This window comes from Meles meles, chromosome 19, assembly GCF_922984935.1.
Source record: "Meles meles chromosome 19, mMelMel3.1 paternal haplotype, whole genome shotgun sequence".
In the NCBI taxonomy this organism is placed as follows: Eukaryota; Metazoa; Chordata; class Mammalia; order Carnivora; family Mustelidae; genus Meles; species Meles meles.
This window is the reverse complement of record NC_060084.1, coordinates 17,096,950-17,111,851: the sequence shown is the minus strand read 5'-3', so window position 1 is coordinate 17,111,851 and position 14,902 is coordinate 17,096,950. Positions and strand designations below refer to the sequence as shown.

The 14,902-nt window shown below is 47.9% G+C and overlaps 1 protein-coding gene and 1 pseudogene across 1 annotated transcript in view; one reads left to right on the top strand and one right to left on the bottom strand.

Annotated features, from left to right (window-relative positions):
* Positions 1 to 249: 249 nt before the first annotated feature.
* LOC123930499 lies at positions 250 to 8,503 on the bottom strand (annotated as a pseudogene).
* The window catches only part of CDH1 (cadherin 1), an 85,964-nt gene continuing 79,444 nt past the window's right edge, over positions 8,383 to 14,902 (top strand). The window contains exons 1-2 of the mRNA XM_045987733.1: positions 8,383 to 8,549; positions 9,446 to 9,560. Coding sequence (XP_045843689.1) covers positions 8,502 to 8,549; positions 9,446 to 9,560 — 163 coding nt within the window. The 5' untranslated portion in view covers positions 8,383 to 8,501. The remainder of the gene's footprint in view (positions 8,550 to 9,445; positions 9,561 to 14,902) is intronic.

Genomic DNA, 14,902 nt, shown 5'->3' with positions numbered 1-14,902 from the left:
GAGCAGGGGGAGAGGGACAGACCGAGAGGAGGAGCGAGAAGCAGACTCCCCAGTGAGCAGGGAGCCTGACTCAGGGCTCAATCCCGGGACCCTGAGATAATGACCTGAGTTGAATGCAGATGCTTAACTGACTGAGCCACCCAGGCACCCCAGGAAACAATTTTTTTTAAACTTCGATTATTATTTTTTTTCTCAGTTCAAGTTTAATAGAAACAACGAAAGATCAAAAGTGGTGCCTCACTGCTCACATCGGGTGGCCTGGCGACAGCACAGCTCAGGCCATGCTCCCCAGAGAAAGAAAGGCTGGCCTCCCCAACCCCTGCAGAAAAGGCGTGTCCCATCCCATACACATCTGCGTGGAGTCTTGTGTTTTAAGCCTGACACTGGTACAAAAGAGATTTTGTTTTCATGGACACCCACTGCAGCCCAGCCCTAAAATGGCCCACTTCTCATTTCTGTTAAGAGAAATATTTTTTGCTCTTCTGGACATCAGGCTCGATGGTATCGCTGCCCGGCTTCCAGCCAGCTGGGCACACTTCCCCGTAGCTGTCAGTAAATTGGAAGGCTTGAACTAGTCTCAGAGTCTCATCCACAGAGCGGCCGACAGGGAAGGTCATGTAGACCGAGCTGCCAACGGATATCCTTCTCATCACTGATAAAGAGGCCCCTGAATGAGAGGACTTCTTCAGGCTTTAAGACTCCATCATCCTAAAAAAAAAAAAAAAAAGAGAGAGAGAAAAAGACTCCTTGGTTCTGAGTGATGCTACACTTGGGAATCTGATACCAAAGGAGGGTTCATGGGTCCCAGTCCTTGTTTCTTGGGTGTGTCGGTCCATATGCCAGGTGACACAAATGAGAATCCACAGAAGCGCTCATCACTGGTGAGGTTCTTAAATTCTTCTGCCCTGTAAGATCAAGAGAGTAAAACAAGAACACAATGTATTTGCCTTTGTAGTCAGGTAGTCTGATGTCTTTGAACTGGCCATTTGGCATAATAGCTGTGGCTTTGAAGTTGGGAACAGAATGCCCAATTTTGGCATTTCCTGAAGATATTTTGCCATGGGCAGCTCTGAGACAGAACACTTCAAGGACCAGTTAGGAAAGAGATGCCTTATTTATTTTAAGTCAGCTCTGCTCCCCACATGGTCCTCGAACTCACAACCCTGAGATCAAGAGTTGCATGCTCTACTGACTGAGCCAGCCAGGCAGGCTCAGGACAGGATACATATTTTGTTTACTTTTGTGTTCATAGTGCTGAGCAGAGTACCTAGCACAGGGGAGTGCTTAATAAATGTTTATTTTTTGCCCTAATGAGCTAATGGATCTGGCCAGCCTTCATTTATGGTGCTAAAACCACAAGGTAAAAGGCTGATAGATAAGTTGCTAACGGGGGATCAGCTGACATTAACTGAATCTTACTATTGTAATAGAGCTAACCGGACAATTTCTTGTTTCCTGGTATGATGTTGTGGGAAGTTCTCAGAACCACATAGGAAATATTTTTGTCTTAAAAATTGAATCTGTGGGGGCGCCTGGGTGGCTCAGTGGTTTAAGCCGCTGCCTTCAGCTCAGGTCATGATCTCAGGGTCCTGGGATCGAGTCCTGCATTGGGCTCTCTGCTCAGCAGGGAGCCTGCTTCCCTCTCACTCTCTCTGCCTGCCTCTCTGCCTACTTGTGATCTCTCTCTGTCAAATAAATAAATTAAAAATCTTTAAAAAAAAAAAATTGAATCTGTGATCCCCTGGGGGCTCAGTCAGTTAAGCATCTGCCTTTGGCTTAGGTCATGATTCCAGGGTCCGGGGATCCAGCCACACATCGGGCTCCCTGCTCAGGGGAGAGCCTGCTTCTCCCTCTCCCTCTGCCTGCCAATTTGCCTGCTTGTGCTCTCACTCTGTTTCTCTGTCAAATAAATGAATAAAATCTTTAAAAACAATTAAAATAAAAAATTGAATCTGAATCAAATAAACCCTCTAGATCCAAGGACCAGTAGGTGTAACATACAGGATAGAGGGATGTGTTACATGACACTGTGAGCATGCTTTCAACCAAATACAAAACATAAGACATCCTGGGGGGCTTGGGGGGCTCTGTCAGTTAAGCATCTGCCTTTGGCTCAGGTCAAGACCCTGGCACCCTGGGATTGAGCCCCGCATCAGGCTCCCTGTTCAGCAGAGAGCCTGCTTCTCTTTATCCTTCTGCCTGCTGCTCCCGGTGCTGGTGCTTGTCTCTCTCTCTCTCTCAAATAAATAAATAAAGCCCCCAGGTGGCTCAGGCGGTTAAGCATCTGCCTTCAGCTCAGGTCATGATCCCAGGGTCCAGGGATCCAGCCCCACATCAGGCTCTCTGCTCAGCAGGAAGCCTGCTTCTCCCTCTCCCACTCCCCCTGCTTGTGTTCCCTCTTGCTGTGTCTCTCTGTCAAATAGATAAATCTTTAATCTTTAATCTTAAAAAAAAAGATTTGTATCTTAAAAAAATAATAAATTTAAAAAAGGGGTATGTGGATAAATAGATTGCGTACATACAGATAATAGAATATTATTCTAAAAAATTATGTTAAAATTATGCTAAAAAAGAGCTATCAAGCCACAAAAAGACATGGGGAAATATTTATTAATATTAAATATTTGTTAAAATTATTTTAAAATAATTTTAATAGTTAAAATAGTAAAATTTATTAAAAGTAAAATATTAAATATCTATTAATATTAACTAATTAATATTAATAATATTGTTTATTAAATATTATTAATAAAAAAGCCAATCTGAAAAGTCTATAGACCTTATGATTCCAACAGCTGGGGAGGGAGTATTTTTCTCTATCCTTCAAGGTTCTGGGTGGTTTAAGAATCAAATCGACATGAGTCTGATTAACAGAAGGAAAGGAACGATTCCCTGCCTGGCTCAGTTGGAAGAGAGCGTGACTTTTGATTTTGCGGTTGTGAGTTCAAGCCCCATGTTTGGTGTAGAGATTGCTTAAATTAAAAGAAAAAAAAAATTAAAGAACCTAAAAAAAAAAAATGCCAAAGGAAAAGCAAAGTTTAATTACATGTACATGGAGGCTCAGTCATAAAATAGAGACCCAAAGAAATGATCAAGGAATGCAGCTTTTACACATTTTTGAATTTTAATTCCAGTATAATTAACATGGAGTATTATATAAGTTTCAGCTGTGAAGTATAGTGATTCAACAGTTCTGTGCATTACTCAGTGCTCACCGCTGTGTCTTCTTTTTTTTTTTTTAAAGATTTTATTTATTTATTTTGACAGAGAGAGATCACAAGCAGGCAGAGAGGCAGTCAGAGAGAGAGGGAAGCAGGCTCCCTGCCGAGCAGAGAGCCCGATGCGGGACTCGATCCCAGGACCCTGAGATCATGACCTGAGCCCAAGGCAGTGGCTTAACCCACTGAGCCACCCAGGCGCCCAGGGAGGCAGAATCTTAAGCAGGTTCCATGCTTACTTAGCCTGGAGCCCAATTCAGGGCTTGATCTCAGACCCTGAGATCAAGACCTGAGCCAAAAATCAAGAGTCAGCCACTTAACTGCCTGAGCCACCCAGGCACCCCAAGCTTTTATACATTTTAGGTTAAGACATATACACTGTGAGGAATTGACAGGATAAAGAAAACTTATGTTTGAGAGTGCCAATTAGTAGGGGGTTTTAAATAGAATTTGGGCTGGGGGTAGTAAATTAGTAAAACCGATCAGTTTTATTTATAAAAGCTTCCCTGGCCCTGAATTCTCTGTGTCCTCCCATAAGGATGTCTCTTTACTGGTACAAGGAGGGAACATTTCACATGGGAGCTAGGGCACAAACTGGGAGTCAGAGCGGTTTTTTTTGTTTTGTTTTGTTTTTTCCACTGGCTCTTTCTTAAGTAATTCAGAATAATCAATATGCCAAAATGGTGTATTTGGGGGGGCTGACTTGTGCCCCAGACATTCTAGAAAAGGCAAAATTACAAGACAGTAAAAAAGATCAGTGGTTGACAGGAGTTAGCAGGGAGGGAGGGATGAGTAGGCAGACAGGGCACAGAGGATTTTGTTTGTTTTGTTTTGTTCTGAGCACAGAGGATTTTGAGGGCAGTGCAATGACTGTGTGCCATTATAATGGTTACGTGTCATTGTACATTCGTACAAACCCACAGAACTGTAACGTAGACTTCGGGTGATTATGAAGTGTCAGTGCAGGTAACTGTCACTGCAGGTGACTGTAACAGAGGTACCACTCTTGTGGGGGATGCTGGGGGAGGCTCTGTATGGGGGTGGGGCAAGGGGTATTGGGGAAATCTCTGTATCTTCCCCTCAAATCTGCTGTGAACATAAAACTGCTCTAAAAAACAGTCTTTTCTTTCTTTCTTTCTTTTTTTTAATGCAGGGGTGAAAAGATGAGACAAGATTTGGTACAATTGCAAAGTTTACAAATGACAAAATTATAAAAATGGCCAAAATAGGGCACCTGGGTGGCTCAGTGGGTTAAGGCCTCTGCCATTAGGCTCAGGTCATGATCCTGGGGTCCTGGGATCGAGCCCCGCATCAGGCTCTCTGCTTAGCAGGGCGTCTGCTTCCTCCCCTCTCTCTCTCTGCCTGCCTCTCTGCCTGCTTGTGATCTCTGTCTGTCAAATAAATAAATAAAATCTTTAAAAAATAATAGCGAAAAACAGTTATTGAAGCTAGATGATAGCTACGTGGTGTTTCATTCTACCCTACATGGTACACAGTGTACTATTTTCTTTGTGTTTGAAAGAACAACGTTTTTTGCAGATGTGAGGGTCTGAGCTGCCAGGGCCAGGGCGGTACCCCTATCAATTACCGTTATTTTTTTTTTCAGTTACCGTTATTTTCACAGGAAGCTGAAGCTGGATATCCAGCTCCCTCCCCCGTGTGCTGGCAGGCAGTCTGGGCCAGCAGAGGTTTCAGGAGCCCCCAGGAGCCCTGGTACAGAGCCTCCTCTCCCCCACACCACTGGGAGGTTGATCTGGCTGCAGACCCTGGCAATTTCAGTTTCCCTGGGCTTTCTTTCCAGCCAGATAGGGGTTAAGCTCTTCTCAGAGAGGCTTAGAGAGGTGGTACCCCTCTTTGTCTGTGTACCCTTATTGCCACCCTATTGCCAGGAAATGAAAGGGAAAGGACTACCCGGAAGAGTCATCATTAACCTCCTGGCTGACCTGGGGCCCAGCCACCCAGGAAATGGAAGTTCATCAGAGATAACTTTCCTGTAATAAGGAAACCTGGAATTCTCATCCCAGCGACCGATGCTTGGTTTGCATCAGCGGTGGGGGCTGTCATCCACCAGCAAGGCCCCTGGCCAACCTTTCTTTTCGCTGTTGATACTTGAAATTGTACTGTTAACATTGGACTGGCCCTCGGAGAGATCTAAATCCAAGATTTTGATTCTTCTTCCCCTCAGTTGAGAAGCTAATGAATGCAGCGGACCTGCACTGACAGGATTGCAGATGATCTCCGAGGTTCTTGGACCTACCAGAAGCCCGCTCGTCCACAGACCCCCTCCAAGAATCCTGGGCCGAGCTTACTAGCTCCTAAATTCTCATTCCTTTGAAAGAAGCACACCCTAGAGCCCTCTTTAAAATGCAAACGACCCTTGGGAAGGTTGAAAAGATTAACCAGATGGTGTCAGAGAGATTTTTCTGCGCAGCAGCCAAAGGTAGCCTATGAGGTTTTAGTGGTGGTGGTGGTGGGGTGCTTCGTAGGGGCTCAAAGTTTGGGAAGAGGCAATTCACCAAGGGCCATAGTCACTCAGGGCTCTATCTCGAACCTCCTGGGTGTTCCCTCCTCACTCCCGACCGTTGAGAGCCAGCAGCCCTTCATTTCTGGAGCTTGAAGGACTTGCTGAGAAGTCTGAAGAGAGCATCATGCTGACCTGTCTTCACTGCCCCTAATTGTTTTCTAAAATACTTTTTATTGAATTATCAGAGTGTAATGGAAGAGTCGATGAGAGCTGCTTTGGAGTTACAAGGCCAGGGCTTGCTGGGTGGAGAAAAGCAAAGCCCTAAAGGCTCCCAGGGCCGAGCAATGGTATAAAATATGTATTTTTACATAACTGGGAGAAAAAAAATAAACGGACCAGCTGCCCCATGGGGGAAACGCCTCTTTCTGTATTTCCATTATCTTGTTTAATGCACAGTCGGGCAGGAGCCTCAGTGGGAAAGGAAATACTGGAGCCCTTTCCCTGTGAGCCTCCTGGTGGGTTAAGAGGCAGAGAGAGCCAAAATGCAGAAATCCAAATGGCCTGGGCGTGTCCTCAGAAACCCATTAAAACTGAGGGGACAGGTGGGGAAACCCATTAAAACTGAGGGGACAGGTGGGGGAGGAGGGCTGGGCTGATTCAAAACACTCTCTTGGTTTGCAACAATACCCTTCCTCTGGGTTAAGAAAGTAGCCTCAGTGAGCTCAGATTCACCTTTAGTGAGTATTTAGTGAAGTATGCTAAAAATGGCCTTCCCTGTAAGGAAGAGGGAAAGGGAGTGCTCTTTCCAAAGAACAACCAACACACCAAACATTTACTGAGCGGGCACTACCAGGTGCCAAGTATTCTGTTTAGTCATTTTCTTGCATAGTTCCCATTGACCCATTTACACAGATAAGAGCACGCAGCTGCTCAAGGTCAGGCAGCTGGTGAGTTTACTCCGCAGTGTTTAGTAGTTCTGAACATGCCTGGGGGGTGAGGGAAACTTAGTGTCCTTGTCGGGATAGCTAAACCACACAGACGGGGCTGGCCTCGTCTCTGATCAAACATTTGCATGTCTATTCTTTTTTTTTGACTCTAACATTATTTCCCTGAGGACAGAATTCTCTAGAGAAGGCAGTGGAGACAATACTGTGGTATTGAGGCCCAATTTGGGGATCAGGGGATTAGGCTCCTGTCTTGGCTTTGATATTGACTTGCTATGGGACATTGAAACTTACTTGCAGATAACGGGTTTGGATGATCTTTAAAGGGTCTTTTCCAGGATAACATCGAAGATTGAAAACTACCACTCCAGGAGCACTTGGGTGGCTCAGTCGTTAAGTGTCTGCTTTGGCTCAGGTCATGATCCCAGGGACATGGGGGCTCTCTCCTGGGGGGGGGGGGGTGTCTGCTTCACCCTCTCCCACTCCCCCTGCTTGTATTTCCACTCTCACTGTGTCTCTCTCTGTCAAATAAATAAATAAAATTTAAAAAAAAAAAAGGAAAAGGAAACTACTGCTCCAGCTGCAAGATGGTCTGGGGTCTACATGAGGTGAAGCTAATCGCAAGAAGGATCCTGGAATGAGAGAGGGTGGATTCCAGCCCTCCACCACCTCCTACTGGTCTCCAATTCTTTCTGCGTCAGTTACTGGCCCTCAAACGGGAATAACAACAGCTCTTGTTTTGAGATAAGATTAAAGGAGAGGGTCAATGTTAAATGTTTAACATAGAGCCTGGCACACCAGTTGGAAGATGGAGATATTGAGGTTTTTGAAATGTGGGTCCTACCCAGTGGATTGATTTGCACACTCACAACCTATGGAGCTATGGAGACCTGGAGTACAAAATTTCAACAGAACTAGGAGCCCCTGGGTGGCTCAGTCGGTTAAGCTACCTAAGCTACTCCACCTAAGCAAACCACTCTTGGTTTCCACTCAGGTGCTGATCTCAGGATCATGAGATCAGCCCCGCCTCGGTGCTTAGCTCCGAGCCTGCTTGGGACTCTCCTCTTCTCCTTCCGCCCCTCCACCCTGCTCTTGCTTTTTCTTTTTGAAATAAATAACTCTTAAAAAAAAAAAAAAAAAGGTGTGGGTGTATTGAGGGGGTTGCCTGGGTGGTTCAGTCGATTAAGTGTCTCCCTTAGGCTCAGGTCATGATCCCAGGACCCTGGGCTCCTGCCTATGTCCGGTTCCTTGCTTGCTCAACAGGGACCCTGCTTCTCCCTCTCCCTGCCCTTCCCCCTTCTTGAATCTCTCTGTTAAAAAAAAAACAAAACAAAACAAAACGCAGAGCTAATGGGGCGCCTGGCTGGCTCAGTCTGTAGGAGTGACTCTTGATCTCAGGGTCATGAGTTCAAGCCCCTCGTTGAGAGCAGAATCTACTTTAAAAAAAAAAAAAAAAGGCCAAAACTAGATAAAGAGTAAATTCCTTTCTGTCCCCAGGTATTTGTGAGGCACCAGAAGGCTGATAGGGAACTTGGAGTGATAGGGATGGTGGAACCCCTATCCCACATCCTGATTCTAGCAAGTGCGGGTAGCAGGTCACTGGGCGGGAGCGGCTTGAAGCGGGTGGAAGCAGACCACCCCCGAATCGGCTAAGGAAGCCAAGGCTAAGCCCCGCCGCTCATTGGCCGTGGGCGGCAGGTGTAGCCTCAGCCAATCAGCGGTGCCGGGGGCGGTGCCTCCCAGGCTCACCTGGCGGCCGCGTCGCAACCCAGCTCGTCCGCGCCGGGAGCTGCAGAGCACCTGTGAGTTCGCGGAAGTCCTGCCGCACTCTCGCCCCGCCAAGCTCCGCAGGACCCGACCGCTGCTCGGCCCGCCATGGGCCCTCGGTACCTTAGCGTCTCCGCGCTCCTGCTGCTGCTACAGGTACGTCGCGCCCCCTGGCTGCGCGGGGGACGCCTTCTGGCCCCAGCGCCACGCTTCCCGGCCCCCATTCTCTCTGTCGTCGGCCCTTCTTTCTCCTGTCGCCCCCTCCTCTTCCAAGAAAGTTTAGTTTCAAGAACGGCCTGGAGGCTGCGCCGCGCTCTTGGGCTCCAGGAGGTGGGAGGGGAGTGGGAGCGGGTGGAGAGCGAGCGCGGCTTTGCCCACTCCCTCCCGCAAATACTCGAGGCGTGGGGGGCGGGGGCGACCCTCGCTGCGGGCTCCGGGGACCCCGGGCTGGCCGCAGCCGCGCTGGGGGCGGGCAGTGGAGGGACGTGGGGCGTCGGGATACGGAAACGAGGAGTCCCAGTGCAAGTCAAGGGGAGGCAGGAGGAGTGGGGACGACCCCTGTGGTAAGGAAAGGGAAATCCGTAGAAATAAAGGCACCTGCCGTGTAAAGAAAAGACTGTAAGCAGGTTTGGAGGTGCCCCTGGGATAATAAAGGGCTCAAAAGGTGTTGAAGCGCACTCCTTGTGAGGAGGTAGACTTAGGAGTGGGGGCGTTCCCGGTGTGTGGAAAGTGAAGTGGGGAAGGGTAAAGATGCCTCCAGTGAAATAAAAAAGACGGGAAGGAAAGGGGCGCCTGGTGGGGAGCAGCTGACAGAGCAGCCCCCTCTCCCGGGAGTACCTGGGGGCTTGGCGGCAGCAGGTTTCGGAATGAAGGGGTTTGGCGAGGCTACTTGCCCTGGGGGTTGGGGGTGAGGGTGGCTCCTTCCCACAATGCCGACACTGGGAGCGAGGGAGGGGAGGCGCAGTTGGTTTCGGTGTGGGCAGGAAGGGACCCCCCCCCCCCCCCGCCGCCGCGCCCAGGTCACCCTGGTTTCATACCTTTTCCCTACTTAGGTCTCATCGTGGCTCTGCCAGGAGCCAGGGCCCTGTCGTCCTGGCTTTGGCTCTGACAGTTACACGTTCACAGTGCTCCGGCGACATTTAGAGAGAGGCAGAGTGCTGGGCAGAGGTAAGTCCTGAGCCGGGTGTGGTGGGAGTGGCAAGGGTCTGGGAAATTGTACTCCCACGCCCCTGGGCAAAGCCCCTTTTTCCTGGTTATAAAGATACCCCTTTGGAATTTACACAGATGTAGGGATTTCAACTTTAGCCACGGTTGAGCACTGTGGGTGAGAGGGCTACCCTTGTATGGGGATGTTGGGGAGAGGACGTTTATAGGCCTTTCCTGTGAGACAATCTGTCATTTGAGACTGCAGAAACCTGGTGTGATGGAGGGTGGTGAGGGCTTAGTAATTCCCCTTTGCAGATAAGGAAATGGAGGCTCAGAGGGTGGAGTCCACCTGCCCAAGGTCAGAGAGCAGGAATTTGAATGGGCCGGACTCCCAGGCCCCATTCTGCACCATCTCAATTACGGGGTTCCCTGTCTTGCTTATTAGGTTGTGGCATTTGCCCAAAGAGGTGAAAATTTTCGATACAGGTACCATTCCCCTAAGGAATATTTTTTTTTTTTTAAAGCTGGATAGCTCTGATTTCGGGAATGAAAAAGCACACAATGTATTTCTGGGCGGTATCACTGTGATAATCAGGATTATAGAGTCTGCTTTATTTCACTTCACTGTTTGCAGGAATGAGAGAGCAAGGGAAGCCCGGTTTCTCTTCTGGTTTCACTAACTTCCCAGATGCTTCTTTTCTACCAAACGAGTACTCCCATCCTCTTGATTTTAGTTGATGGGGCAAGTATCGTAACTATAAAACACTGGTTAAAGTGAGAACTCACCCATGATTCCCAGAGGAAATTCACTGCATTTCTTCTTCCAGTCTTTGGTCACGTGAAAACGGCAGTCATGCTGTTTTGTGAAGATTGTTTGAATTTTGGAAGTTGTTCCAACAGTGGGCGGCATTTTTTTAAACAGAAACTGCAGTTTCATTGATTAAACATATTTGCTTTTCTGGGTCCTGTCGGTGTTGCGTGGAGCTCTCTATTGAGTCAGAAAGGAAGTGTTTGTGTGGTTTTGCAGTGGGTCCACCATTAGCCGATGGTTGATATTCTGCCCACCCCTGTTCTGGGCACCCAGGAATGAATCGAAGAGATACAGGGACACTCCAGCCTGTTGGCATGTCACATTCCAGCAGATTATGGAGAATGTCCCAGGACCCACTTAAGAGGGCACTGTGGGCCGTGGACATTTACGTGCCAGAGAATGTGGGTGGCATGGGATGTTTTGATGGCTACCAGTGGGTAGGACTGGCTTCTTGGAGGAGGCAAGGTTTGCCCAGCCTTGAAGATCGAGACAGGGGTTAGAAACTGGGAGTGTGAGTTCTTCTCTCTATGGGGATGTCCAAGACAAGAGCTGGTCACTTTGTTTTCCTGTACCTCAGGACATTTGGTAGCTCCAGATGTGGGTCAATCTGGCTTTCACTGCTCCTGCACTGCACCCCCCCCCTTTCCCCCATGACAAGCTCTTGGTCTGTCCCACTAACATTACTACATATTATAAAAATTACCATTATTATTAAAGATTTTATTTTTTTATTTGACAGAGACCCAGCAAGAGAGGGAACACAAGCAGGGGGAGTGGGAGAGGGAGTAGCAGGGGGATGCAGGGCTCAATCCCAGGACCTCGGGATCATGACCCAAGCCGAAGGCAGACACCTAACCAACTGAACCACCCAGGCACCCCTGCCATTATTATTATTAATAGCGGCACCTATTCCTTTTGAACCAAACTCTGGGGCAGGTGTTGCCCTTTACCTGATTCTGCTTTATGAAGGTAGGCACCGTTATTCAGTCGATTTTGTAGGTGAGGCAATTGAAACATAGGGCAATTTAGTAATCTGCTCAGAGACACACAGCTGGTCTTCTGTTCTCTTACCTGCTCAATAATTTGGGGGGGGGAAAAAAAGAGAAAGATGGCATTTGGGGAAGTAGTGTCCATTGTGAAGTAGAAGTCATCTTGGCTGTGTGCCTGAGAGAGCAGAGATGTTGATGTGGCAGGACCCCGAGGAGAGCAGGTAGTGGTGATAGAGATGGGTCAGACTCCATAGGAAGTGCAGGGAGTCAGCAGCTGGTGATCTTGGTGGGAGAGGCCACCTCTCTGAGCTCCTCAGTCGGGTGGCTGGTTTCATTTCTTTCTATCCAGGACCCACCCCCACTCAACAGATTTTCTGACATTTCCCTGTTGTGGGCTTTCCTACCAGTCCAGTGCAGAATGACCCAGTTAGCCCAGGATAGGAGTGGCCTTCTGGGAAAATCAATGTGTGACCTCAGAGAACTGGCTTTGTGATTTTATTTTATTTTTTAAAAGATTTTATTTATTTACTTGACAGACAGAGATCACAAGTAGGCAGAGAGAGAGGAGGAAGCAGGCTCCCTGCTGAGCAGAGAGCCTGATGCGGGGCTCAATCCAAGGACCCTCGGATCATGACCTGAGCCGAAGGCAGAGGCTTGAACCCACTGAGCCACCCAGGCGCCCCCACTAACTGATTTTTGATCTATAGCTTTACTTACTCTGTGCGTTTCATATAAATTGAACCATACAAAACAGACTTTTATGATTGGCTTTTCTCTCTCAGTGAGGCTTTTCAGGTTCATCCATGGTGTAGCATGTATCTGTAGTTCATTTCTTTTTATTGCTGAATTATACTGTCTTATATGGATAGACTACATTTTCTTTTTTTTTTTTTTTAAGATTTTATTTATTTATTTGACAGACAAGAGATCACAAGTAGGCAGAGAGGCAGGCAGAGAGAGAGAGGAAGGGAAGCAGGCTCGCTGCTGAGCAGAGCCCGATGCGGGCCTCGATCCCAGGACCCTGAGATCATGACCTGAGCCGAAGACAGTGGCTTAACCCACTGAGCCACCCAGGCGCCCCGCTTTGTGATTTTAAAAAGGCACCTAAGGAATGTGGTGGCCTCAGATTTGGAGAATCCAAGGAAATGGAGGGATGTGAATTTAGCACCAGGTTTAAACATTGGCTCCACAAACACTTTGCTTCATGGGAGTTTGAAAACAAGGAACCTGTTCCTTTTTGTCAACCATTGGCCATAGAGTGTCACAGATAGAGTTGAACCAAACTCCAGGGACTCTGGGGTGGTTTGCTGGGGTGATTGTTGTGCTCTGTGAGATGATTGACCCCATAGTCTCAGCCTTATATTTATTTCCTTGGTTTCTCTCCACGTTCTGGAATGGAGAGTATTTGAAAAAACAAACAACTATAAACCGGTTCTCTAGAATTTCTGAATTTCTTTTTCCTAGCACAAACTGGTTTGAGAAACCCAGGCCGTTAGACAGTATGGGATCTAAGAAGTAACATCGTCGTGCCCTTAGTTTGATGGAGGCATGGGTGGGGGAAGCCTGCAGGTGTTCAGACCGATGACTTCCTTGCTTTGCTTCCTCTACCACCTGGTTTTGGGCAAACAGGGTTTATGTTTTGGGTTCGGGCTCTGGCTGCTTGATGGATTGACCTAGTTCACAAGCACCCACTTGCGTGGTTTAAATACATCCATTTCCCGTTTCTAAAAGATGTGCTGAAAGGTGGTAGAAACAGTGTGCAGACCTCCTAATTCAACTGGGCTTAAAAAAAAACACACAAATACAGAAACCTGCTTCGGGATCTCCCTTACATCATCAGATCCTTCTTTCCCGCCCCTCGGACTCACTTCCCCATTACTCACACGGGTGATAAGGTTTGGTGCTGAGCTCACTGAGGAAGGAGTCCTGGCTCCTCCTGCTCTTGCCTTTGTGTCTGTGAGAAGCGGAGGCTTCCTTACATACTTCCTACGTAAGGAAGTCTGCCTGTCGCTCCCTAGCCCCGTGGGGCCTGCCGCACAGCCCTGCCTCTGCCAGGTGGTTATGGAAATCCCTTTTTCGCTGTCCGGGGCTTTATATTGGGTGAGTCTTTTCTTCCGAAATGCTCACCTTGGTGTCTGTTACACATTCCCTTCCAAGTGTAGCCCCAGATAAGGCAGACGCTGCAGCAGTCTGCTCTCACATCTCCCAGAAGCTGCCCAAACCCTAAAGTCCCCGAGAGGCACCTGTCACCATTCAGACTTTCTGGGTTTCCACTCTGCCTCAACTCCCATCTCCTTTCAGGGCTTTGAGCTTTCAGGGAGGGGCATGAAGTCTGTTTGGCTGGTCAGGATAGTTTGAGTAAGCACATGAAAGATCCAGGTGTGGAGCGCCTGGATGGCTCAGTGGGTTAAGTGTCTGATCAGGCTGAGGTCATGATCCCAGCGTGGGATCTAGCCTGGCTCCATGCTTAGCTGAAAGTCTGCTTGTTCCTCTGCCCCTTCCCCCACTTGTTCTCTGTCTCTCCCTCTCCCCCCCTCTTTGTCTCGCAAGTAAATAAATCTTAAAAAAGGAAGATCCAGGTTTGCCTTTTGGCTTCTAGCTTGGGTAGATAACTTTACTTCAATAAACCTCAGTTTCCCCCCTGTGAAGGGGGGGGCAATAATACTTAGTGGTTTGTTGTGAGACTTAAATGTGTATGTTTGTGTATTTGGCTAGGCAGCAAGTAAGAGCGCCAGCCCTGGGCCAGACTCTGGGGTTGCAATAATGAATAAGCAGATGTGGGCGGAGCATAAAGCAGGTGAGATGATACAAAGAAACAAAGATTCATTAGATGGTGCCTCCTATTTCTTAGGGACAGAGTAGGCACGCAGATATTTTAAACAAATGAGTGAATTAATAAATACTTACTATCCCGCATACATTTTCTTATTTTTTTTCCACCTCTTAAAATCTTTGGCCTCAGGCCAGCCCTAGATGTTGATCCAAATGGACTGGTTAGAGGTGAGTCTGTGAACTTTCTAAGACTCGTGTGAGGGTTGCTCGCCCTTTTAGTGGTTCTGGAAGCAGGGCTACCTCCTTAAGTGTGTCCCAGGGATAGTTTGTTGAGTGTTTCCGTCTGGGAGGCAGAGCACAGAGGCGGGAGCCCTTAAACCTGAATCTGAAAGGGGAAGGGCAGTCGTTTTGAAGTGTTTGTCATCTTTGGTCAGTTAAAAGAAATTTTCCTGGTAGCCTTTCTTCCTTTCTCTCTCTCTCACTAATTTAAGTTTACCTTTTATACACCTCAGCTCCTGATTGCCAAGGTTGGGAGGGCTTTAGCCACTCTCTTTTTGCACATTTCCTCTTCCCTTTCCTTCCTTTAATCTACCTCCAGTCCTCTCTCCCCTACTCCCACGCCCCAGGCACATTTCCGTCATTTAGAAGGTTCTTGAGTCAGACTGCCTAGATGAAACCTAGGGAATGCCCCTTGCTGGCAGAGGAGATGTTGACCAAGACCCTCTAAAGAAGCCTTAGTTTCCTCATCTATAAAATGGGCATCATAGTACCAGGTGCTCAATGAATATTAA